The 27257-nt window shown below is 39.8% G+C and overlaps 1 protein-coding gene across 3 annotated transcripts; it reads right to left on the reverse strand.

Annotated features, from left to right (window-relative positions):
* Window positions 1-1277: 1277 nt before the first annotated feature.
* ARFGAP3 (ARF GTPase activating protein 3) lies at window positions 1278-27257 on the reverse strand. Of its 3 annotated transcripts, none has more exons than XM_082280965.1 (16): window positions 27143-27257; window positions 21435-21553; window positions 20907-20958; window positions 18350-18481; window positions 16850-16936; window positions 15923-16004; window positions 15575-15631; window positions 14462-14508; window positions 13224-13369; window positions 11013-11138; window positions 10455-10577; window positions 7803-7940; window positions 6998-7121; window positions 5991-6081; window positions 2753-2874; window positions 1278-2112 (listed from the first exon to the last, which is right to left on the reverse strand). In XM_082280965.1, the coding sequence occupies exons 1-16, from the start codon at window positions 27209-27211 to the stop codon at window positions 2095-2097; spliced, it is 1533 nt and encodes a 510-aa protein (XP_082137091.1). In that variant the 5' UTR covers window positions 27212-27257; the 3' UTR covers window positions 1278-2094. The 3 variants fall into 3 exon arrangements, with proteins under 3 accessions (XP_082137091.1, XP_082137090.1, XP_082137092.1); XM_082280964.1 differs by having other exon boundaries at window positions 20886-20958; XM_082280966.1 differs by lacking the exon at window positions 21435-21553 and having other exon boundaries at window positions 20886-20958; window positions 27143-27245.

Below are 27257 nucleotides of genomic sequence, written 5' to 3' on the forward strand. Positions count from 1 at the left end.
CAAGACTCCGTTCACAGCTTACTTGGGGAAGGAGAGTACAGAATTAATCCTCATTCTGATGTTTAAACATTTTTTTAGCTCTTTCAATTTAACCATCAAAAATAAACTCCCTGAAATATAAAGTATTAAATAATCCTCTTTCCCCTTCCCTTATATGTAGTGTCCTTACAGGATTTTAAGAGGGAAGCTTAACTTGCATGGTTCACAGATGCTGCTGCTGTTTTTGGGAAGAGCAAGATGTAGAGTGGTGGGAAGAGGGAATTAAGGGAAGAAGAGCTGCAACAAAACACAACTGGTGACCAATGCCAAGTTGCCTTTGGAAGCTTGTCACAAAAGCATTTATATACACATTTTTTTGGTATTTTTCCATCTCTGAGTGGTGTGCAACAATGCATAAAACCAGGACACAATTACTGCAGTGTAGCTGATGTCACAAATTGTTACCAACGAGGAACCATAAGAGGGGACAGAAACACACCTTACCCTGGCCTGCCCTAATTTAAGCATCTGTATCCATCCTCAGATGTCTGAATATGCAGTCCAGACACTGGAGGAGCATCTCTTGTGCAAGTCACTGGATGCTGTTTGCATTATCACAACTCCAAAAAGCGGATCACTGATTATTTGTAATAAATTTATGCGTACACTCAAATGAAGACTACTTCGAAAGCCAAAACGTGCTACCTGTAATTAGGGAAAGCCAAATTTCTTCTGTTACATTACCAAAATCATCTCTATAGGGTGGGAAAGGAGGTAGTGAAGCAAATCTTTTCTGGCAAAGCTGTACCATTAGGCAGAACAAATGCTCATCTTGGAATTCTCTTAAAAAAGAAAGGTAATTTTTTGATGAATAAATTTAATCAATAAACCTAAACCCAACAGCCACAAGAGCAAGTTACTGGAGGTGAGAATTAGATATGAGGCAGGCAGAAATTAAACCCCAAATACAGCTACACTGTTAACTCTATTTAACACAGTATCTCAGTTCAGTAGTTTATTTTCTACCCCAACCTTAGTGTTTAGATTTCTAAATCACTACAGCAATTTAATACGAAAACAAGTTTTGCTACCTGAAACTAAAGGCTAATTTTACCAGACCACTGTATAGACAAAATACAGATTGACAGTATTTAGAAAGCTGGATACTGGTGACCACACATAGAAACTGAATTTAAAACTGAGTTCATATCAATTGTTTTTATTAGATATCAGCAGTTTACAAATCTGAATTAAGAAAATTACAGAACAGAATTAACTTGAATTCATTCTTGGTTGTACGGTTTTTTCTTTAAGGTCATAATAATTTTTATGCAGGATGTCATCAGCAATAAATTCTAGACTGTCTAAAACACAGCCCCACTATTTCCTTATTCAATAATTGATAACTTATCAAAAATCTAAGATTGTGCTGAACATTTTAACAAGTACTTAATTAACTACTCTATTAGGCCCTTAGTGTATTTCAAGGTTTTTTTTTCAAATTTGTACACAATACAGAATTTTTAAAAGCACTTAAGGATTCTATATTGCAATTTTTTTGTAACTTTCAAAATTTGGAATAAATAGACTGTTCCCACAACAAGGTGAAATCCACTGTTTAGTATTACCACATTTTCACTTCTCCACACTTCACATCTAAGCACAGAACCTTCTAGCTGGAATATTGTTTTAAACCACTAATTCCCCACCATTTTAATGCACATCCATTTATGACTTCAAGAGCTTTTACTTCCTGGCAAGCACAGGTTTAATTTAAGTGTATATTTTGCTACAGTCTACTAAACACCACCTCCTTCTTTCTCTTTCCTGCCTCACAGGCAGAACCAGTAATAAAATAAAGCTCCAAATTTATCTAACAGTAAGGTTGTTAAGAAATAAAGACTGGAAAGAAGGAAAAAAAGAAAAAGTATATGTCATGTAACAAGCTGCTGCAAGATTTCTGCTCTGTCAAGATGAAACAGCACTCAGAAGAGGCTGACTCAGAAATCTGCACTAAGAAACAGGTGAAAACATCATCAGTCTTAAGGCAACCTTCATTTGAATCAGCAGAGTGACCACTTGTGTGCCTGAAGAGGAATCCTTCTTTAGCTTCAGTTAGGAACCATATCGATCCTAGAAAAGTAAAAACAACAAACCAGACATGAATGGGTTTTCCATGGAAAGAAATCAGTTTTACTTCCATTTGTGCAATTAAATAGCAGATGACCTCTTCAAGACTTTCAGAAAATTGACCAGTGCTTCCAAGAACTGGAGTTTAGGGTTGAATTCCAGGATAATCAGCCTGATTTTCAAACATCTGAGAGCTCCCAATGACCTCATACAGAATTGCCAAGTGACTGGAGCATGAAACATGCTGGACACTGAGGCCAGGATGTCTTTTTTTGTGCAAAACATGGGTCAAAGGTCAATTAAAGAACCAACACAAGAGCTGGGCTGGATGATCACTGCAGGTCCAACCAAACTACTCCATTCTGGGTTAGGAACTGTGATGAGTTTAAAAACAGAGTGAAAATAAGTAACTTTCATGATGGGATTTTTTGTTTTAAGAAAAAAAATATATCCTAATGAAGGTGAGCTAGCAAATACAGATTTATATTTTAAATGATAAAGATGTACAGTCTACTTTGAGAGGTCTACAGAGCTCAAAACCAAATTCACTCTTTCTCCCTAAAGATAATCCAGGATCCATGGTAGTAAATCACTACAGAAAGACTTCAACTGATGGTTAGTAGACTGTGACATTTTTACTCACCTGTATAGATGTCATGACCCCATTGGCAAGGACAGAAAGTTTTCCAGCCATGGATTTCACTCCTTGTTTAAACTGAGCTATATCAGGAGCTGAAGGCAAGACATTGGTAATGTTGTAGCTTCCTAAAAGGAGAACACACACACGGGGAAAACAGTATTTTATATTAAAAGCATTATATTATTTATATTTATAGAAAACTTTTTTTTTTCCTCCCTGAAGTACAACATATGGACAGGAGCACTAGACAGAGATCTCAGTGTCTTAAATGCATCTTCCTCTGGATTGTTTTCAGGTTTTCATTAATTCCACCCAAGAGTGTCATCCTCTACACTCTCTATTCCCAGCTAAGCAATTCATGTTTGGATAGTAAATGATTTATTCTGTATTTCCAGTCTGTGACAATGTTGTTTTGTATCCTCAACAGCTGTTATCCCCTTGCAATTTAAAGGTGAATGCACTTCAGAGGTGGCTCAAGTGAGGAACTCAATTTGTGTGCATGCATAGGGGTGATTTTCATGCTGTATAAACACACATATTTTGCCTTACTACATCTGAGGCTTGGAAAATTTCACAAAAATTACAGTAAATGCCAATAAATTAGGTTTTAAAACTCCAGACTAACGCTGACAATCCAGCCTTCCTTAAAGTCAATATATTTTGGACAGAGTTAGCACTGCTGTTATTATGGAAGGTGCAAGTCTACAAGTAACAGAAATCAAAGATAATTAATTAACTACTCTAATTGCACTCTAAACTAACTGCATGCTAAGTATTAACATGCCAACAATTACCATCACCCATTCATTGGTGAAAATAATTACTGGCATGTCTCAATATCTGATACTGTCAAAGGCACAAATCAGAGTAAACCAGAATCACAGAACCATGGTCACAGAATCAGTCACAGAATGGCCTGGGTTGGAAGGGACCTTAAAGATAATCTCATTCCACCTCCCTGCCATGGGCAGGGACACCTCCCACTATCCCAGGGTGCTCCAAGCCCCATCCAACCTGGCCTTGGACACTGCCAGGGATGGGGCAGCCACAGCTTCTCTGGGCAACCTGTGCCAGGGCCTCCCCACCCTCACAGGGAACAGTTTCTGCCTCATATCCAATCTAAACCTGCTGTCAGTGTGAAGCCATTGCCCCTTGTCCTGTCACTCCAGGCCCTTGTCAAGAGTCTCTCTCCATCTTTCCTGTGGGCTCTCTTCAGGCACTGCAAGGCCACACTGAGGTCACCCCAAAGATCTTGGGAATGAATGGGGCTCCAGGGAGTAACCATCCCAAACCAGACCATTTTCCAAATGGAGACTCCTTTTAGTCTTTTGAACAGGGGTGGAGGAGGAAGACAGAGAGGGAACCTGTAGCTCCTCTGTCCTGGTAAATTAAAGGCACCTGCCTCCTGAGCAGGCTGGGACAGACCATCCTGGAGATAATTTGTTTCACCTAAGATAAGAAGCTGGTTTGAGCACAGATGCCTTCTTACACTCAGAGAAATTCCCCCTCCAATCCTTCAACCCAGCATGGGTTTATAGGTATTATAGATGCTCTTTACAGATTATTTTCAAGATTCCTCTCAGACAGCCCTATTTCTGAGCTGTAATTTGGACTTCCTTACAATCTGTTCCACTCATCAAATGCTTCAGGCGTTTTTGTTACTAAAATCAGAGTCACAGAAATAAAATCTGAAAATATAAATAACCTGAGAAGCTCTAACCACTTCTCAGCCACAAGAATTCTCTCATCACTTGCTGGTTACGTTTGGTTGGTCTGAAAAAGTTCTTGTAAACGAGGCAGGAAAGCAACTCCTTTTCTTGTGGTTTCCTTCCATATCAGCACCTCCAAGTCAGCCACTTGACTTTCACAAGCATCAGGTTTGAAATAATGCAAAAAAGGCTTTTTCTTTCAGGCCCCCCTTTGGTTAAAAATCTCCTACAGCATTCTGTACAAAAGCAAGCAGCTCCAAACTATTCTACCCTGACATCTCGTCAGTGCTCATAAAAACAACTTTAGATGCAAAGGATGTTTTATCCTGGCAAGGACCGCAGAACTACAGCCGTGTTTTTGTTGACAGTGTCCTGATTGCCTTTATTTTATGGAACTAATGATAGTCTGGGCATGAATTCAACACCAGACACACTGTCAGTGCAGTAACATTTCTCCAAGAAGGGCCACTGCCAGGTGACAGTTTCTGGGGTGAGGGGTGTAACAGAGACAGGAAGGAAGGGAAGTTTCTGTACACTTGATACAGTGTGAATTTATGACACCATGTTGCAAATGCTCTTTCAAGTGGCTACAGCAACTTACTGTGATTTCTGCTTGATATCTTCTTCCCTCTTTAACTTTTCTTTTCACGTTTCAAATTACTAAACCGTTTTTTTACACAAGCAACTAGTACCAGGAGTTATTTCTCTGCTAGTCAGTGTATTCAAACTTGCTTTCAGGGGATCAAACTAAACACTTGTTTTGGGGTTTTTCCCTCCTATTTGAATAATTAGTCACAGATTTCAAGTTCTTCAGTAACTCTTTCCAATTTCTTCCTAAGTTAAGGAATGAAACTCAACTGATTAAGCCTATAAAATGTTCCAGTATTTCCCACCTTTTCTATTGCACATTATTGCACAATCCAAGAAGTGCTGGAAAGAAAACAAGGGGCCTCTTTTCAGTCAATCTAATCTTTCTCCCCTTCTGATTGGATGCACTACACTCTCCAATGTGAGGTGTTCCAGCAAATCTTTGAAACAGACAAACCAAGTGAAGATTTTCCTTAATAATTTTGCAAGGCCAGAGGTAGAAGCTAATATCCCACTGAATGGATATGCCGTGCAACAGATTACACGGGAATTTCAAGTCCACTAATACTTTATTAATGATTTTTCCTAGATCCACTATTATTATGACAGCTAATGAGCTTCTTATGGTAACTGATCAAAAAAACTACCTGAGAGTCCATTTAGGTGTTACCTCATTGGAATATATTAGTTTTCCTTTGATAAAAGTTATTTACAAAACAGTCGTGTTATTTGCAACACACCCCCCCAGTATAAAACATTGAATTTACACAACCAAAACCCACAAAACCTGAAATTTAAGGGGTTAGTTTTTAAACAATGACTGCACCTGCCATGCCTGTTTGAGCTATTAGCATTTTGCTTGCAGAACATAGTGATAATTGTGATTAGAAGCAGAGTCAGGGCCTGCATTCCCCACATGCTCCAGTTCTCACTCTGATCTGTACCTGTTGGTTGTTTTCTCTGGTCTTCAAACAGGTCAGCTGAACTTATGGATGTGCTTCCAGAAAGCCTTTCTAGCCGAGCCCTTGCTTCATACTGGGAAAGAATTGAGAATAAAAAGGAGTTCAGCAGTTTGCTGCCACCTTTTGAGGTCATGTCAGATAATCTGAAAGACTACAGACATTTACAACTGAAGTGGACCATACTGAAAGCTGTGCCCATTTCACTTTTCTCTTCACTAACACTGAGTTTGTCACCATCTCATTCCTGAGTTACCCAAGAGTGACTTTTATCATTGCAACACCAAGGGTCCCACTCGCTGTTAGTTACCCTAAAATTGCTGAAAAACTATGCAACCATTAAAAACAGTAACTAAAAATGTGAAATGGAGGGGAAAGCACTGCAGTTAACATCCTGCTGACCCTTCCAACCCCATGACACTTTTAAAACAACTTTTTCCAAGTTCCCTGCAAACAGTAATTGTATTTCTTACATTAATATTTACACTGTTAATTTTTCATTAAAAATCTGCATCTCACCTCCAAAATGCAGCACAGTATTAATCTGTTTTTATTCTAGGCTGATTCAACTCCATGCAATTCACTGAACAATTTATTTACTTGGTTAGCTTTACAACATTATTGGTGTTTTTATGTAACAAATACAGGAAGATGTTTTAGCAGTGGTTTGTTGGCATCAGTTTGGGTATTTAGAAGTAATTAAGCCTGATTCTACCAAAATTCAGGAGTGCTGAATCACAGTCTACCACTTCTATCAGAAAAGAATGATGGAGGTATGGTCCTATGTGCAACTGCAATTCCCTAAAACTAAATTCTAAATCATCAGGAATTTGTTCTATCAAACAAATAATCAAGGGGACATAATTCTATCAACTTACTAATTCTATCAATTTTTACTATTCATTGCCTTCTCTCTGATTCACAAGAACACCATTTTTATAGTCAAAGACTATTTTAACATTCAAAAGTACTTATCACTGCTTCCTACTTACATCAGCCTGATCTTGCCTTCCAAAGTACATGTCTGATGAAATGGCTTTGACATTGCCAAATTTTTTCTGTGCTTCATCTGTGTTTGCAGAAGGTTCATATTCAGGCTTACGCCGAGATGCAGGCCTGGAAGGAAAACAAACTGCATCAGGGAGAGAAACTTCCTTCACATCATGGCAGAAGGAAAGGAATCAAACAAGAAGCACTAAAGTGCTCAAACTGTATTTTACAGGTTAATGAAAAGTATGGTTTAAAGTAAAAGGAACAGAGGCAGAAAACACCAACCAAGCACATAACCCCCCCATTCTTGTATTTTCCACTTGGTTACAAAGATAAAAATACAGTTGTCATAGAGGAAAGATATTTTTTATCATCACAATCCGACCTGCTGTTTGTGCCTCCAGTACCTGCATCCTCAGAGCTGAACACACCAGATTTTCATTCATTTGTTAACAAGGTTTCCTTTGATTCATCACACAATGAACAAAGCAGGTACGTGCTCAGAACAGGGCAAATATTTGAGTCTCTCCCCATGCTTTGTCTACTTCCTTTTTTGCTGGAAGTGTTTGGGAATTACCTCCAGTACATGGACTGAACAGCTCTGAGCACAACAAACAGTGCTTAAAATGTAAGAAGTTCAGCTTATGAAAGAAGTTCAGTCAGGAGTTCCCTTGACTGCTGATGGAAGTTCTGGCCAAATTCTCCTTCCATGGACTGAAAAAAATCCAACTACTATGACCAGGACTCAAATCACATTAACACACTTGGGCTTTCTGGACAAAAATCAGTTTGGTTTTCTTGGTGTACCTGTCTGAAAATCCCATGCTTTTTGAAGTTAACAATATATCAGTGTCTCTACTATTATTTTCTTTCTTCCAAAAAGCATCTGAATTGTCATCCCATTTAGAGAAAGTGCTGCTCCTCAAATCTGAAGAATCATAGTACCTAGAACAAAAGAAGAAAGAAAAACCTATTGAAAAGTCAGAGCTTTGTTACTTATTGAAAAGTGGGAATGTATTTGCTTGTTGTTAGATAATGACTGCTATAATAAGTGCTCACTAGCAAGTGTGTTTTCACCAAAATGACAATTGTCAGTGAATAATCTGGATTTCACAATACTGCTTTAGCAGCTTTGTACAGTTGAATCCAACAGCTCAGAACAGGAAAGAAAGACTTTGTTCCTGGTTCTCCATATTTTTTAAAATCAAAATATTAATAACTTGTGTGTTTTGCAGCACATTTTATTAAAATTAAATGCTAAAAACGTATTTCTTGAAAGTGAGTCTTAATTTGATAAGACAATCCTCTCTTGCACATCAAAACTGCAGGGAAAACACAAAACAAAGTAAAGGAAAAAAAAATGAAGCATGTTTGTCAGTTCTGGTAGGTTATTTGATCTTCTCCCCTTTTGATTACCTACACATATCTCAGCATGTGTGGGAAGTATTTGAAAAAGAATAAACCACCAAGAACTATTAAAATGCCAAAGATTAAGATTTCCCTTTGTGCTTGAAGAAATTTACCTGAAGTTTGGCTATAACCAGGATGGGGAGAAAGATGATCAAAACCATGAGGGGATAGGAGAAAGGAATCACTCAGTAGAACTAGATAGAATATTAAAGTCTGCACCTGCATTTTGTGAAAAATACTTTTAAAAAAGAAAAGTTCTCCATGTTTGCACTAGGAATGGTCAGGCCACTGGTTTTTGCAGTTTGTGAGAAATGTGACACCTGCAGGAGCAAAGTCTGAGCACCGAGCACAGAAAATATGAGGGACAGGTCTGGAATGAACTTGCCAAAAAGCAAGAGTCTCTCTCCTGACAGACAAAAAGAAACCACAGCAATTTTATAAATTCCATAATAACAATCAATCAAGGTGTTTTTAAGGATTTGAAGCTTTCCAGTCTCACAGTGGCCACCAAAACCATGGCATTGGGCAGCAGCTGCATGAGCTGATTTGAGTAGAAGTGTTTATTTTCTCTAACCTTCCCTCTCATTATTGTCGCTTTGCAAAATACTTCTTCAGTATTTGGGGTGGGGAGAGAAAGACAAACTGCATTTAACAGAAAATAACATTTTACATTGTGACACTAATAAAGATTTTATTAACTGTAGCAAAAGCAAAAATCAAAATTCAGGATTTTCAGAGGCTTCAATTATATGTCTAAACTTTGAGACCTTTAGCTTGCTTAATTCACTTATCAGCACTCTAATATCCAGTATGATTATTTTGCTTTTGGGCACATACTAAGATGATGCTAAAGCTACTCCGCCTCTATTTCAAAGCCACAGCTTGAAATAAAGGATAATAATACCTTTAACAAGTCCAAATCTGACTGTTCTTTCTTTAAAGAGAATGAACTTCTGTACCAACTCCAATTAGATCCTCCCAGCTCTAACCAGAACAAGAAGAGCAAGGAACAGCCAGGTTACAATTATCCTCTATTCACTGAACCACCACACATCAAAAAGCCTCCTCCATAATTCATCCTTTGCCTGCTGGTAGCTGATGAATAATCTGAGAGCAGTAACTGTGCTGTTCAGGGAGCAAACAAGGCAAGCACTGAAATGCTATGTTTTATTACAAGACTACTGCCACTTTCCTTGGGCCCACATTTGTATTTCTGCTGCAGTGATTGCACTACAAAGTAGTGACACAAAAGCCTTTGTGCTTTTATTTGCCTGTCTACAAGCAATTAGGTACAATTTCTCATGTTTCTGTGGCACGCATCCAATAAAGGCAGTTCATGAAAGCAACACCTGTTTATACTCTCAGTCCAGAAACAGCTGGTTCATTGAAATTAGTGCCTGTAAGATTTAATTATTTTTCTTCTCTAAGAGCAATATTTTATAATTTGCATTGCATTCATCCTCTGATAAAAATTTTTCCAACTAGTTTTTGCTTACATTTTATGTTCAGATACATAAAAGCATCTGAAATAAGACTGCAGACACCTACACTACACACCCAACACACACCACCTCGAAAAGACTGAAGTTTTTGCATTTGGCATGCAGAATGATGCAACTGTAGTATCTCTAATATCAGACTTCAATGCTTGTTTAATTTGAAGACAGTAGCACAAGAAAGAAAAAAAAAAGGAATGAACACAAGTCATTGTGACAAAATATTCACTGGATTTGGAATACAGCAAATTAAAGTTTATATGGCAACTGTCTGTGCAAGCAGAGACTAGACTCTGGACAAGATAAAATCTACAAACATGTAGTTCAGACCACCTTCCCAACAAAGCTACCTCCCCTTCTTCACAAATCCATCTGTCACTGAGGCAAAGCCAACTTTTCCACAACGTTTCTGGTTCAGATGTCCCCTGAAAACATGCTGGGCGTGTACACAGGTTCAAACTGCCTTCATGCAGCTTTCAAAAATACTGTGCACATTATTATGGAACCTGCATGTGCTTCTAGGTCCATCCAAAATCTAAAGTTTACAGAATACCTTGAGCTAGAAGAGAAATAAGAGTCTTCCACATCATCCATGTACTTCTTCTTCGGCTTCGCAATTGTGGGTGTTTCCTGCTCTATTGTTTGCATATCTGAGGTGACTGAGTGAGAAATACCACTGGGGACAGGAAGAAAACAAGCATGTAAAGAGATGACAAAGCTCACACCCTAAAAGGAAAAAAGGAATGAAAGCCCAAATCCAGTTTCTGAAGCCTGCTGAGAAGGCCCAAGCTATACACACATTTAAGGAAGGAGGAATTAAACAAAATAAAGGAAAGCCTTGGAAAACTGTTGTTCTCTCCAACAGGGGCAGGACTTCTGAACACAAAGCCCATTCTGACAGCTGGAAAACACAATTTAGGTTGACCTCTGTCTGGCAGGTTAGAACTTAAATATATCAGAAGCTTCCCTTGACAAAGAGAACGTTTTTTGCTGATATTGCTCAAGTTTCCATAACATGCTTTAGTCCATTTCTTCATTTCCTGAGTAAAATGAGGGATAACTGCATAAAACCACAGAGTATTTCAAATACAGTTTCCAGAACTTCACATACCTCCTGTTGCTGCCCAATCCCATGCCAAGCCTCTCCAGTTCAGCTTTCTTCTTACCAGAGAGGTTTAAGGTTTCTTGTCTTGCTTTAATATCAAGATCTCTGTAGGCCAACCTTAAAGATGATACACTGGAACAAAACACAGTTACCAGAGAAATGTCCAATGCTACACTGAATGATCAGCCCAGGAAGATTAGTAGAATATTAAAAATATTTATTGCAGCAGTGCATTTTCTAAAGTCTTCCCTTAAGGAAGATCTTAGCCCAGCTATGTCTCCATCCCTTACCTCTAAACCATCTTACTATTTTCCAGTCATACCAGTGCAGCAGAGACTTGAGGTTTTTCATCTTGGTTACAGAATTGCAGAAATACTGCCTAAATTTAATTTGTCAGGTCAAAAGGGATACATTTTTTATTGATCTTAATGAGCAACTCAGCAATATTTTAATTCTTAAGTCTCAACTGGCATGAAGTACAAATGAACTATCAGAGGAAAGGCAAATGAGATTTAGGATGCTGCTGGTAGACGTGCTGCAAAGCAGAAAGGAGTAACTGGTAACATCTACCCAGCACTTCAAGTAGAAAGATCAGCAGCCCTTCTCAGGAAATCTATTTTATGAACATCAAAATTTTATCTGCTGTTGATTAAAACAAATGGGGATACTGATCAAGTTTTTACAAGTAATTTCAGCTATCTATTCTTGTCAGTGCACAGCAGAAGATAAGGAAATTGTGTACCAATTTAAAATCACATTTAAAGTTACAAATCTCAGAACTCTTCCTCCTTCTAAATACTAAACTACAAAAGAATCACTTCCATTCCTGCCACATAACAAAATCATATTGAATTAATTTAGGAAAGCTTATTACTCAAGCTTTTAAAATTAAAACCACCACACAAAATAGTTGGAAGCAAATACAGTTTTAGCAGAATTCACCCTTCCCTTCAGTTTGGTATCTGCTGCCACCTACAGTCAAAATTCCCAAATGATAATCTCAGGGAAATACAGTTCTCTTGCCTCCACTGGGACTGGATCCATAAACTCAAGTGTTATGTGCATCCCTTGTGTTTCCAGGCATTTTCAGATGGTTTTGGCTACTGCAGAAAGGTTGCAGAACTTTATTTAAAGCTGGCTTGGATCTATTTAGATTTATACATTTCTGACACAAAACCCAAGACACTGCTTGGGACTTTCTTCCAAACTAAATTATACAATCAAAGACAATACTGATAAAGAATAATAATACATGAATAATCCTTTTTATTATTATTTAGTTGTTACTTCAGAGTCTCTCCACTGGTAGTTTTTGGCAATCACCAAGAACCATGATTTTGTGGTTAAAATACTTCAAATGATCCCTTTGCAATTGGTATTTTTAGTTCAACCAAAACATTCATTTCTGCAAGGACAACATAAAAGTGAGCAAAAGGAATGGGGAGGAGATTATAGATCAAAGGCCTTGGTACCATGAGCAAAAAGTGATCCTGTAATTATGTAATAATTCAGAAAATTTCTTAAAAGGTTATAGGAAGGATTCTCTAGCACTTGAGAGGACGTTAGTAGAAGTGTAGAAGTGTACACTAGCCAACTATCTATTTGTCTAATTTTGATGACAACTAATGAAATATTAAAAACCAAAAGCACTTAGCAGAGGAATGTGGAAGGAACCAGGAACAGCATGTGAGCTTTAGGGCTGAGTATTTATTAATTAAGGTGGACAAACAGATTCAAGGCCTCACACAGAATTATTCAAAGGGGTTTGGGGAAAATGAAGGCAGTTCCAGTATAAATCAGCTGAAAATTGCTTCAGGCAAATCGAGACATACTTAAACTCCCTCTGCTCTTACCCAGTAAGTACAAGTTAATCTGAATATTCCCTATGCTCTTGGAAAGACTGTTTTAAACAGAGTTCACCACGTCAAAACAAACTAGGTAACTAGCATAGGGTAAAAAAAATTCAAGAGTCTTCTTAATACTTAATTTTCTACAGTAAATCATCAACTGTAGAAACATATATTTAATAGCCAAAAAAAGGGCACTGGGGGAAATACTGCTTGGCTCATCTTAACCCCACCTGTTTGGGCATTTTTTTAAAGTAGGAGCTGAAGTTTTATTGGCATATGCTAATCTGTGGTAGTATTTAAAATGCTGTCAATTAGCTCACTAAATTAGGCTTCATGGTTTACCATTGCATAATTAATTCATACTTACAGTGGCTCTTCCTTCTCAGTTTTCTTACTACCATGAAGATCCTCTTGTTGCTTCATTTTATCTACAGCTTGTGCTTGTTTTTCAATCTCACTAAAGCTTTGGCTGCTCACTTTTTGGGCTCCCAAACCACCTTTTTTGGCACCAAGCTGGAATTATTGAAAAACAAAAAACCAAAAGCCTGAATATTATAACTGAGACAACCACCTCAGCTGACCTAACAGCCAGATGTGAAAGCAACAGCAAACACTACACCCTGTCAGGGAGCATGTGCAGACAGCAAGGAAAATCTGGAGCAGAGAAAATACTTCTTTTCATGTTTTGAACTTAAAAATTCTGCTTCTACTAATTCTTCTTACAAATTTATAGTTAGCTTTGCAGTGAAGTCCCACAGAAAAATGGAAGTATTGCAGTTTTAATTGTTCAGAGATTGGCAGGCTCAAATAAATATAATACATTGAACAACTTTGGTTTCTTTGGTTGTATAAGAATAATAGAATATATTCTGTTGCAATGGAACCATTATCAGATTTAAAAACCACTTAATACTGCAAATATGGATACGATGTTGCTGACTCGGTGGCACAGCCCTCAAACTGCGGCTCTTAGTCTCCTCTGTGTTTAAGTCCTCACCTACAAAACTGCAACAACAATACATTTCACAATGCATTTATCTTCACCTTTTATTGCTTTAAAGCCTTCATGTAAAAGCTCCAGGCCATGCACACACAGATCACAAACTGTACCTGCACCTGTGAACCCAGTTCTGTTGTTCTCACTGGAACAGAACCGCACAAACCGCTCTCAATAAAAAATTCCTCTTGGGTATTAGGGCCTTCTAGTGGCAGCACAAAATCACAGGATTTCATCTAAATTATCTGCTCAAATAAACCTTCAAAATCTTTTGTCCTATAGTAGCCCAGACCTAAAAGGAGTGACTCCCTGCAACATGCTGTCACCCTGACAGCCCACAATCGGGGTGGCATTAGGGTGACTATCAGGGCTGTTTTCTTGAGTTGCAAGAGGCACACATTCAAAACTTAAGCTGTCTTCCTCAGTTTTCCTGTTCCTTGAGCCATCATTCTGAGACACTCAACTCTCTTCATGCCTTTTTGCAGAGAGCAGATGCTAAGAAAGTGCTAAGACCCCAACAGAAGCAAGTCTGTAAACTACCTTTAAACTATCTCAAAATAAATGACCTGTAATACAGTGAAAATTACTCATTGTTTATATGCACTTACCCCCTTCTTAGCTTGATTTGGCTTCTTTTTTATAAAGGTGGTGTTCTCTGCAAAGATTAAATGTACATTACTTAACATACAATTTTTATTAATTCCAGAACTGCAGAAGAAAATTTCAACAGTATCAACCTTAAAATAGTTATTATTCTAATTGTCTTTCCACACTGAGGGGCTGAGATACTCAACTGAGCTACAGAATAGAGATGTGACTATCTCCAAGAAAATGTGGGGAACTACCTTTGATTGGCATCTCTTGAAAATATGCAACAGAAATAAAATTACAGCTCAGTTGTCTGTTGCAGATTCCCACTAGTCAACAGAACAGGAGAGCAGGACCTGCTATTCTGTGTCAGACTTGAGGTCCACCTGACCTCATATCACTTCCAAGATGAATTTTTTCCTGGCTAGAAAGGCATTTGCTGTGTTCAAACCCACCAGTGACACACATAAAACATACCTGCATCACTAGATATCACAAGTATTATCAACAGCTCCTACTGGCTGCCTGTGCACACAGAAAAACTACTCTGAGCTTGGGAGGAAAGGGGCATACACAGAACAGAGATTCTTCCCATAAGACAGAACTTGTGATGTCCAAACCAACTAAGAAAAGCACTTGTTTTAGAAGAACATGTGTTAAAGGTGCAAATGAGAAAAGCAGGAAGTGCATCCAGTGAACTTTTTTGCAGTCTCCAGCTCTAAAAAAACCCAAACCCAAATAAAAACAGTGAAGAAGACCATACCTGCCTAAAGCACTGAGTTAGGCCCAGCCAGCACTTCTTTACTACCCCTGTGCTGCTGAGAATCAACACTTCATTCTCAGACACCTGGCACTGCAGGACAAGCCTCAAAGTGACAAATCACTGATGTACTTGATTCTATTCTATTTCCATCAGCTTTTTTTCCTTACTCACAGTATGATAAACTGCTCAGTGGTAAGTATAAGAGTGTGGGCATTGAAGTTATTGCATTAGCAATACAGGATTTTTTTCAGTCCAAGTTTTTATGTTCAGATTTCTGAAAAGCGAGCAAAATCTGTTTCCACAGCTCTTCCCAGGCAGACATTCCAAAGGGATATTTGGGTTCCCTACACTTGCTGCTCTCATTCATTACCTAATGCAGGCTGTGGGGATGTGCTAAGGCCATCAACACTTGGTCCATGTTCTGGTCCTAAAAGGTAAAGAATAACAAGGGTAAGAATATCAGAAGGCTCTTCAGAATGCATGAAGTTACTAAAATACATCAAACACATCTCACTGTACTCAGGGTAGTGCCTGGCAGATACACCATAGTGTGGTATTTCCATCACAGCTTTCCCAGTCACTAAAAGAGCAGCAGGCACCCCAAATTCTTGTGTTATTAGCATGGTTAGGTTATTTAGCTGTTAAAGCAGGGTAAAAAGAGACTAAACGAAGAGAATCAGAAAAATGCAACTTCCTGTTAACAAAGAATCAGTCATACCTTCACAGGATTCTGGAATGTTGTCTGAAGTTTTCTGCTGGAGAGAAACTGGTTCTGGTAACACCCACTCTGTATCCTTCGCCTTGGGAAAAAAACCACAAAATCAAAAGTGCACAGAAAATAGAATACAACAAATAAATATGAGCACTGAGCTAAAGACTGCCTAAGCATCACTGCTTTATTAATACTGAATTCTTATGATTACAGCTTTTAGGATTAAAACCTGTACTCAGAAGGCCAGCTATTAAAATTACAAGAAATTTCTACCTTTACGGAAAACAAGATGGTTTCAAACCACTCCTGAGCACTTTTATTTCCCCTCTCAGGAATTCTGTTTACCACATGTTTACCATCAAACCAAATAATACACATTTTAACTGTGCTTTACATTCATTTATTGTATGCTGGATCATTTATTTACATACAATCACCACACCTTCTCCCCACCAGAAGCTCTTGCACTTCCCATTTTCTACACACTTCATTTTTGATTGTGAGCAGTCGTCCCAACATTCCTGGTGAGTCCTCCCACATCCCCCTCAAGAGGCAGGTTTGTGACCAGGTCACAACAAATGTTTTAAGAACTGTTACACTTTGCTGACTGAAAACCCAAGGTATAACACTGTATATTTATATCAGAGCACTTCCAAGCAAGAAATCCTAGCTCCAAGTGGAATTGTTATGTCTACAAAAAAATAGGTTTTCATTCCACATTTAGCTACTATTTGGGTCATTTAAAATGATCATCTTACAAAGTGGTTCACATCCAGGAAGGATTCTGAGACTCAGTGAATGAAAAGCAGATAAATATTAACTCCCTGACCTACCTTTCCTCGATAAAGTTTTCTTTCAGGGTTTAATCTTCACCATAGAGCTCACAGTCAACCAAAGTGTTTAGAAAGGAAACAAGAATTAGGTAATTTGTACCTTGGTAGAAACATGGGATGCAAAAAAATCTTCCTCCTCTTTGTTGTGAGGTGATGCTGGTGGCATTCCACACCCATCTGTCCACAGCTGAAATTAAGGGACAGAATTTTACAGGTTAATTGCATGAATGTGTATTTTTCAAATGCATTAATCTTAAAACGACTCTGCTTTGTTTTCAGGTTAAAAATGCATTGATTTTTTTTCTTGTCCATAATTTTCCTTATCCAAGGTTCAGTAGATGACATTCCCTTTTTTATTAAATTCATACATATTTCATGTATTCCTGGTGGACCAGCCAAGAGCTTCGAGCAAAGCCAGATCTCAGGGCTGGGGGCTCCAGAGTGCCACAGGAATGCAGGACAGGACTCCAACCTGTGATCTGCACTCCAACATTACTCACATCCAAATCTTTTCTCATGGCTCCTCCTACTCCATGCAGGAATAATGACCTCTGTCAGAAAGGATACTGAAGGTACAAGCTCACCTCACCACTCAACAATCAGCTCTATCAGTAAGTCAGAAAAGGAATTTTTTAACAGGGGAGGGGATGGTTGGTAATAAATGCAATTATCTGAATGATTTACTTCAGTAATTTAACTAGCACACAATCATTTAAGTTTGCAGCGCACAACTAAAAATATTTACTAAGTATTTACTGAATTTTTCAAATAATTAGCATCGAACAATTGCATGGAATCTGTAACTGAAACAAGATCATCACAGTTTGTCAAAGAGTCATTTGGGGAACTGAACATAAGCTTAGATACAGCACATTGTATTTACTTGAACAGATTTCACATCTTAAGCTGTTTACTAAGTCAAAAGAAATATTCTCTGAACTTGATAATGTGAACTACATTGTCCATAGTATGAATAATAAAGAATGATCCATTAAATTTCATGCTATTTGATGCACAGGTAAGAGATAAAAAAACATGCCTTCTTGCTTTTAATTTCCACTCATCTGATCAGCTTCAGGTGTACCAGTCACAAATTTTAACCACCTGAATTAAGCAATGCAAACATGTTTTCTGTGTATGAAGAGAATTGTTGCTGAACTTATTTAACACTTCAGATATCACTTCTGGATACTTTGCTTAACTCTTGTCAACAACCTAACAGTGTTTTGACAGCTTGCATGAACTGCCTCAGCATTTCTGATGGAGAGCATCAAGTTCTACATAACTTGCTAATTTTCCCAGATATTATTTCTGTAGGGAAAAAACAAAAATATACATACTTACCTGTTCAAGAAAAATCCCACTTAAATCACAAACACTCTGTAGTTACTTCTATTACAATTTTTCATGCTGTACTTCTCTAAATATTCAATTCCAGATAAGCAAAAATAAAACCACTACGTGGTTCATGGAGAAATGGCCACGTTATCTGAAGACTGATAATCTTTTGTATTACTGTTCAGAAATTTAAAGGGACTTTAGAGGGAAAGAAGGTGAAGTTTTTCAGGAATCTCCAGGGCTCAGGACACACACTACTCACATCAGTACCGTGCTTTCTCGTGGCCTGTGTCGCAAGAGATTTAATCTTCTCCTTGTACAGCTGAGCAGCACGACTGTTGTACTTGGCATTGGTGTCATTGGTTGTGCACCCATGTTGGTGGAAAAAAGCAGACTGGGAAGCAGAACACAGAGAATGCTGTGAGGAACAGGTTTAAAAACTAATGACATTTGACACAAAAGTAAATTGCAATGCAGCGAATGACTCTGCTCCTCTGCCTAAATCTGATCTTTTAAATTATGGAGTCTAAGTAATCTGCAAAGTACAAAGAAAACTCCACTCTGGCAACTTCTTTATATATAACAGAAAAAACCCCAATACATTAGTGAGATGCTTTAAGAGCATACACAAACGCAAGCTTCCATTATACACAAAGAATCCTTGCTCTGAAATCAAGTGATTAAGTGGAAGGAAGAGGTAAAATTGATTGCTAGTAGCTGTGCTTCACAGCACATTCCTAATGTTCTAAAAGGCATTGCTTGGCTTCATCTCTGGCAGGCTGGAGAGAACAATGTAAGTTCAACAGTATCAAAGTGAGTGTAACAAAAATGGTCCTGCTTCAAAAGAAAGGTGTGTTCATGCACACATCTATGTGGCCAGGTATGTTTATAGGCTTGTGTGTTTATATAAAATGAATAAATGAAGAGTGTGCATTTCTGCATGCAAATGTATACACCTATTAACTTGGTGCTCAGAACCCTAATTCCAATTACCGTAGAGATTTAATCTGAAAGCAAAAGGAATAAGGACCCTTTGGATTTTCTAGCTATCTAAAACACAGCAGGAAGCTCAGGACCACTGTTACCCAGGATTCAGCACCATCAGGCAACTACAGAACACAAATTATTGATGTTAACCTAGCAATGCTTCTCGCCAGTAGTTAGTAAAACTAGAATTTGGTATTTAACTGGAACCAAAAGGGAATGGCTTTTTAGTGCTATTAAAATGAAAGTGTTGATTTTACTTCAAATGTCCAGCCAATTTACCAATCCGGTTTTTCAAGCTCCGAGTATTAATCCTCTGAAGCAATCCAAACCAGACCACAGAGAATTTGAGGTACTTGGGGAGTTGTTGAGGGTATATTGCACCTCTTGGTACAATGTATGATAGGAAACAGTGATATCCAAGCAGGAAGACAAAACCCCACAAAATTAAACAACAAAGGTTTTTTGTTACTCTTCTGCTAATAGGCTTTCTAAGATTAACTGATGACTTTTTCAGACTTTGCCATCTCTTCTTTCCAACTGCCTCAAACCCTTTACACAGCAAAAGTGACATAACTTAATCAAAGCTTTTAAGCATTTGGGTAAAAAAGAAACTACTTTTATGTGAAATCTCCCTCTTCTCATTAGTCAAAACTGTGATTTTTATGTATTAAATGGCATAACACACTTGATGAGGGCACTCATAACAGCAGTACTAACATGGAAAGGAGTAACTTAGCAAGGACAGGCAGAAGAAAAAAAGGGAGAAGACACCATGTAACTGCTCAGATCTGTAAGCCTGGGACAGTGACTTGCTGCATGCCAAATTCAATGAAAAATATTTGACTGGAAAATACAAAAGTGGAAAGTAAGTAATAATGACCCTGAACTCAGCATTTTTTGTATGTAAATAGGAAAAAAAATTATGAAAACCCTAAAGACTTAAGGAAAGATTGTTAAAACTGTCAAGGAAAAGACTATGGAAAGCAAGCTTGGGGGAAGCTTCTCAAAGCAACAACATTAAGGGCCAAGCACAAATGAAAAAAGGTAAGGGATAAGCACTCAGTTAATTAGAAGAAAAGAAGAAATTGCTTTTGGAAGTTGCATGTTCCCACACTGGGTGGGCCAACTTAGGGAAGCACTCTCAGTTATTTGTGGAAAAAACTGGGAAAAGATTGCCAAAGAGCTTACAAAAGAAAACAAAAAGGGAGATTGAGAAAAGACAGCTGTCAACAGAATTTCAATTTACAAATACATTGTATAAGTACATAAAAAAAATCAAGTTGAAAGCAACAGCCAATATGAATTGGACCAAACCATGACACTGCTAGTCCCCCTCCAACAATGCAGCATGTCTTATCTTCAGTGCTAACTCAGCTGAAGTCAGATCTTGATTCCAGGGTGACTTTTGGCAGTTCCATGGCTTTTGGCATGTTTTTTCAGGAGCCATGGAAGGAATGATGGTCACAGGAAGGGGCCATAAGCTTGGTTTACAAGCCATCTTTCAGCAGCTGTCTAAATTAGACATGTACTGACAAGGAATCTGATCTGGCCTTTTCAGAGATTTTCATCACAGACTTCTAAGAAAAAAAACCCAACATTTTCAGGTTATACCAAAATGGAAAAGCTGCAAGAATGAAGGATGAAACCAGCATCCAGAGGAATTCTTTAAAAATGAAGGGGGGGGGGGCTGTAACCAAGAAAAAGGACTTGAAAAATAAGAATACTCCCAGGAAGAGAGGCAGTAAGGACAGACAACATTTTCCAAGCCTACCAAGTTTCAATGTGCAAAGCAAACACTCGGGAGTACGTACAGCATTTGCATTTCCTCCAACCTGCATGCATCTCAGCTGGAACCAGGACCAATTGGAATCCAGTTCTGTAGACCTAAACACAAAGAAATGTTTTTAGTGTTACCTCCAAAGCCATTTAAAATCACTCTCGTTTTTTGCCAAGTGTTTCTCCCCTCCCCCCTTTCTTTTGTAATCTGTAGTTATTTATCAGACCCCAAAAAGGCCCTGAGTCAGCAGCTGGGACACTCACCTGGAATGGGACAAGATCAGGGTGCAGATTTACTGCACCAGCTGTCTGCCTGAGCACTACCCAAGTACCAGAATCACAGAACAGCTTGGCTTGGAAGGGTAGAAGTCAGGTGCCACCACAATGAGCTGCTTCAGGAAGCAAAGCCAGCAAATTGAACACAATTCACAAGAAGCTATCAGGTACAGCAAAAGCAACACGAACACTAAGAAGGTTTCAATCAGAAGTTGAAGGAAGAATGGGTCTTCCTCTCTGAGCAGGTATGTGAACAAACAAAACTATTAAAAGATGACTTTTACTGTCAAAGCTCACCAAGTACTTACCGAATGAAACTCAAGTGAACGCCAAGGGACCGGTGGGTCCCTGAGCAGTCAATACAGAGAAACACTCCATAGGTGATGCTTGCCCAGCTGGGGTTCTTTGCTCCACAGTCAAAACACACCTTAAAGCAAACAAAGATCAGGAACAGGACTTGAGCATAACCAGGCCTTCTACCACTGTAACACCCCTGCAGTGATCCAACTTCATTAACTCATTCTTACAGCGTTTGTTGACATGACAACTCCATACATCCTAATTTTAAACATCTAAAGAGGAGTTACACAATCTGCCCACACAACTCCATGCCTCCCCATTTCCAATTATAACCAGTGTACACAGGTTGAGAAACCAGGTCAGAGAACTCCCACCAGCCTAGTTCAAACACATGTTTAACACAACACTTCCAGCACTGCTGGAATAGGAAAGTGTTTAAGAAATACTTCCTGAGGGCAGGCTCTCCTCATGCTGCACATGTGAGTCCCCAGACGGTATCAGCAGGACTAATGCCATCGTTATCTACTTTCCTATATTGAAACCTTGACCTTCAGGGCTAGCCATGGCAATCCAGCTGTGTGAAGAAAGCCTCTGAGCACTGCTTATCCGGGCAGCCTCTGCAGACACTTGCATGATTCATCACACACCAACTGCCACATCAGCCTTTCCACTGTCTGTGCCATGCTGGTTAAAAAGCAACCAGGTCCACAGCTACTGCATGGACAAACCCAGGAATTCCCTACCCTCTGCCAGCACATTGGACCTCTAACACTCAGCAAAACAACAAGAGCTGTGTCTGTGTATGTCTTACACACTCTGCAGGTCGGCAGATCACAACTTTCAAGTCCTTTTTCAGCTATTCTGAGTTTTGTGCTTCCTTGACCAAGGAAAGCAAGAAGCAGAAAAAAATTATCTGATACAAATCAATTATCAAATGCAAGGAACACCACAACTTCAAACAGGGACAGCTATCCTGAGTTAATGCCATGTGTACACATCTCTCCCTGTATGGCAGGACTTTATCTGATCAATGCTTTTACAAAGGTATCTGCAAAGGCTGCACAGAAGTATTTTTATAGTAAAAGCATCCACCCATAGGTACAGCCAGAGCCATCTAATAAGAAATAACTCCACAGAGAGATAAGCTTTTACACACAAATTGACAGCATTCCAATCTGCAACTTTATCCTTTAACATCCTCCTATAAACTTAATGCATCCTCAGATAGCAATGGAAGTTCTAGCTACAGGCAGATATAAAAAACAAAGTTTATTCCAAGTCAGGTGGGGACATATTGAACACCATAAATAGGCCACAGTGCTTCCAGCACTTCCTTGCCAAGCTGAACAACAAAATAAAAATAAAATTAAGAAGTCTTCTTGCCAGAAACTCCCTCTGTACAAGTGGATAGAGATTTTTGTCTCATTTTTTTTGTACTTCCACAGCAAACAAGCCCTGAGTCTGGGCTCAAGTCATGTCAGTCATCATCCACCCAAATTAATTTCAACTACATGCCCAGGAGCAGTCTGAAGCTAAACTCCTCAGTTTAATATGGGTCGATTCAGCTTGTGCAGTCCAAATTTATCAAGCACAAGCACAGTCCACCAGCAGATCCAGCATTAACTCTTCCAACAACTGAACATTTTAAGGGTGAGCTTCAGTTAGGTAATGACAGGTAACACACACAGAAAGCATGGAGATCACAGCTTCTGCATGTGCAAGTCCTGCCTTTCCCTCTCAACAGGGACCCAACATTCATTAATGTTATTTATATATCCCACTCCTGTAGGTGGAAATGGGGCATTCACTGGCATACAGCAGAAATGAAAGCTACACAGAATGTGTGACAACAGGAGGGCTTAGAGGGAGTCCCTGAAATAAGCTCGTGTGGAAGAATGACACAGAGCGAGTGAGGGAGAAAGAAGAATGAGTAAGACTTCATGCCATATTCTAAGAAAACACACGGCCTAAGTAATCAGAACTTGTTCTTTTTTCCCCCAATTCTTTGAAGCAGTTCCTTTAAAAAACCATGAGACTCATCTTCATTTTAAATTGACTATTTTCAGGCTTTCTCTTACAAGGCCAAAGGAGGATGGGGACAACAAAAAAGGAGAAGATTCTGCTTGAAACCAAAGCCAACAAAGCAGCCCTGGTCTCACTTCTGATACAGGAGAGCAAAGCTGACTTACAGCTGTAAGTCTTGTGGAAATTCCCTGGAGTACAAATGGGAAACAAGAATCTGGAGTGAGTGGTTAAAAAAACCACCCATGTTTTAAAAGGTCAGTCACAAACATACCTGAAGATTCTCCTCCTTTCCCTTTCCTTTCCTCCAATTATAAGCACCTTGTAATTTCAACATCTTAAAGTCAATTGCATCACCTCGGAGTTGGCTGCCACAGCTCAGTATCTTCACTCACACAGGAGTCCCTACCAGACACCTGTGGAGATTATTCACAGCTATAAAAATGTACCTTTCAGGATTGAGATGCAAGCAGGAACATCCAATTTTCTTGTGAAAGCAAAGAAGGAACAGCTGTTTCCATCAATGTTATGCAACAGAAATAGATGCATGTTTCATTAACATTTAGATTAATTTTGCTTAGTTTTCTCAATTTTTAAAGTGCTTCCCACCACATAAATTTTACGAAGAATCGGGGGAAGAAATTAAAATCAATTTCAGAGCCACCCCATGAAATTGTTTCCATTTTAAAAACAAAGTGTATTTTATGTAGAGATTTAGGAGCGACTAAAATATCAAAATACTGATTAAAAATAAACTTGAAGCATATGCTTAAATACTCCAGTGCTTTCAAAATACGCTTGCATGCTTTTTGTTTATTTTGTGTCAAAGCACTTCGTGACAGTGTGGATTCAGTAAGAGTCACTTTGGAAAAAACCAGCCAAAGACCTAACTGAGATGTTCGTATGAGAGCACAGAGATTTGGGTATAATCCACAGTAAACAGTCACTAAATCACAAAACATCTACATTATAAATAAATAAAATATTGTCATTGGATATGGAAATTCAGTAGTGAATAGCTGATAGAAATGCTATTTTTGGCACAAGGAGAAGAGGTGAGTGGGTTCAGCAAGATCACGTATCCCTGAGGTCAGGGTTACACAGAGACCTCTACACTTTGAAGTTCCACACCTTGCCATTCCCAGGCTGTGGATCCAGCTGCCTGAACACTAACCCAGCTGGAACTCGGGAGGCAGTGCCACACTAAGCCAAGGTGATCTAAATCCAAGCAGCTCCTCTTAGATACCAGCCACTGTCCCCAGATATGCTTTCCTTCTTCTCTTGCATCAGCACTAATAATCCCAGCAGCTGATCCTGCTGCGAAGCAGCTCTACATGGGCACAAGGACTCAGAGCAAAGGTAGGGCCACCTCACAGCACAGCCACCTGGCCAGGAATGCCAACGCCAGGGAGGGAACTGCAGTGCTGGCCGCAGGAAGGCAAGAGGACTGCCCGCTTTGGAAGTGTCATGATCTCAAAATGACTTCAGGGACACAAGATAGCAGAGTCCATTCTGGGGCAAAACCCAACAGACACAAACTACACCCACAATAATAACAAAACTCAACTACTGAAAAACCACCAGCACAACACGCACACCTGGGAGTCCAAGCAGAGACAGGAATACCATCATCAACCAAAGAAAAGAACCATGTGGAAAAGAATGAAAAACCAACATTCTCAGAGGAACAGATCTATGACAGAATAAAAGAGACTTTCAGCAGAGCCTGACTGTGCAAGTCTTCAAAAAAGCTGAGCTGTAAAGCTCAAACACTCCAGTTAACAATATCAAGTAGCTTAAGGACTATGAACAATTTTATGGGTACAAAATACATTCTACTTAATAACTGTAACATGCTTGTTAAGTCATCAGGCAGCTGATCACCAGTCTGCTGTCACCAGGCAGCTCTACATTATGTAACATCCAAAGACACCAAGAACTCAAAACCTCCTCATAAAGGGAACTAACATCAAACTACAGATGTTAATTTCAAGACAATTATTCAAACATCACTTTCAACACACCATAACCCAGAAATTAAACTGTGCATTTATTTAAATGAGAATTCTTTTCCTAAGCTCATGTGCATTAAGAACTACTGCAGAGCACCCAGAACAGTGTAAATGCACATGCCTGCCTAGAGCAGTCAGTTCTTCCCGAACTCTACACATAAACTGCACAGTTAAAGCAAATTACTAAGCCTTTAATACAGAACCCTTTTCAATATTTGCACTTTCCCATGTCTTTCTTCCCCAGCAAAAAAAGACTTACAAATAAAAGGGGCAGGCAGACTGCTTAAGAAGAACACAACAGAAAGGAAACAAACAAGATGTAATCAAACAGGAGAGGAGAAACTGATGGAAGAAACAACTTTTACTTAAGGAGAATGGTCAGACAGACAGGCATGGGAGAGCTGTGAGATCTGAGCTGCTGTTTTCCACTCTCCCTCTCTGCCTTCTCAGGTCAAACCAGACCGGGCACCACCGCATTGTTCTCGAGTTCTCTGTGCCTGAGCCACTTCTCTGCCACTGGCCCACAGTGAGTGGCAGCACACATCGTGCTAATATTGCTTTGTCAACACTGAATTTCTGTGTGGCATCTGACATGAGGAGACAGATACACCTGAGCAACCACAGGTACCATATCCACCTGATTAAATCTAGCTGGGTAACAAGGAGACCAGCACAGGGGAACTGCTCGAGGCGCTCCATGCTTGCCAGGCAGGGGCAGTACTTTTTAATTCTCCTATGATCCCAATACACAAAAAGCATCACAATAGCCCTAAACGACTCAGTTTTCACACATAGTGCCAGTGAATTTCAGGAGCTTGTAAGAGATCTTCTCTCACCCTCGTTGTTGGGACTAGGACCTTTCCTTGATAAACTTTTTACCCCATTGCAAAGGCAAGTTTTAAGAATACTTTTGTCAGAAACTGAGAGCTCACCTCTGAGCTCTGCTTTCTGAGAAACCACACCTGTACAGTCGTAATGAATTGTGTTCTAAGAGTGGAAGTCAGTTTTGGACCAGAGACAGACATCTGGATTCCTATTCCCAGGAAACAAACCCAACGTGTTTCTTCTTAACGCTAATCCAAAGTTTCCTGGTGGGTGTCTATTTCATGTATGTTCTCAGCGTACATCGCAAAGCCAACACAAACAAGAAGCACAGAGCAGCTGAAGGCACTTGTGCCGCGTCACCTGGCCAGGCACCTTTCCCAGCCCACACCTTCACAACACGGAAAAACCCACCTGAGCACAGGACAAGCCCACTAAGATTAAAGAACAACAAACTTTTATCACTGCAGAAGTGGCTGCGCCCCTCCGTTGGATAATAAAAAAAAGGAGGGGAAAAAAAAGAAACACTCACTCAATACTACGTTGTGGCTGGTGGGGAACTTGTTTTTGTGCCCAGCGGAGCTGACCCTCGCAGCGGACCTGAGGCACCCGGTGCGGGCCGCACCTCCCTCCCCAGGGGCTCATCCCTTCGGGATGCAGGACCCCGGCCGGAGGGACGGGGGGCAGGCAGGGAAGGGCTCCCCGCTCTCGGGACGGCCACCCCGGGGACCCGCCGGGCCTTTCCGTGCTGTCCCGGGAGGGACGCGCCGGGCTGCGGGCCCCGCGCCTCCCCCGCCCCGCCGGCTGTGCGACGTGTCACCGCGGCGGAGCGCTGCCCGCGGCCCGGCCCGGCCCCTTACCTTGTTGGTGGGCACGGAGCGGAGCCGCTTGAAGATGGCGGCGATGTCCTGCTTGCTGGGCTCGCACATGGCGCCGGGGGAGCCGGTAGGGCCGCCGGGGGAACCGCGGGGGACA

Source organism: Coloeus monedula, assembly GCF_965178545.1.
Source record: "Coloeus monedula genome assembly, chromosome: 4".
Taxonomy (NCBI): Eukaryota; Metazoa; Chordata; class Aves; order Passeriformes; family Corvidae; genus Coloeus; species Coloeus monedula.

Excerpts from the sequence above, each read along its gene's own strand:
- ARFGAP3 (XM_082280964.1), bottom strand. The coding sequence starts at position 27,211 with ATGTGCGAGCCCAGCAAGCAGGACATCGCCGCCATCTTCAAGCGGCTC. Across the intron at positions 20,959-21,434 it reads GTTCACTTGAGTTTCATTCG|GTCTACAGAACTGGATTCCA; the intron begins GTAAGTACTTGG and ends CTTTGTGTTTAG. Across the intron at positions 2,875-5,990 it reads CCAGAGAAAACAACCAACAG|GAAGCTACAACATTACCAAT; the intron begins GTACAGATCAGA and ends TTCTCCTTTTAG.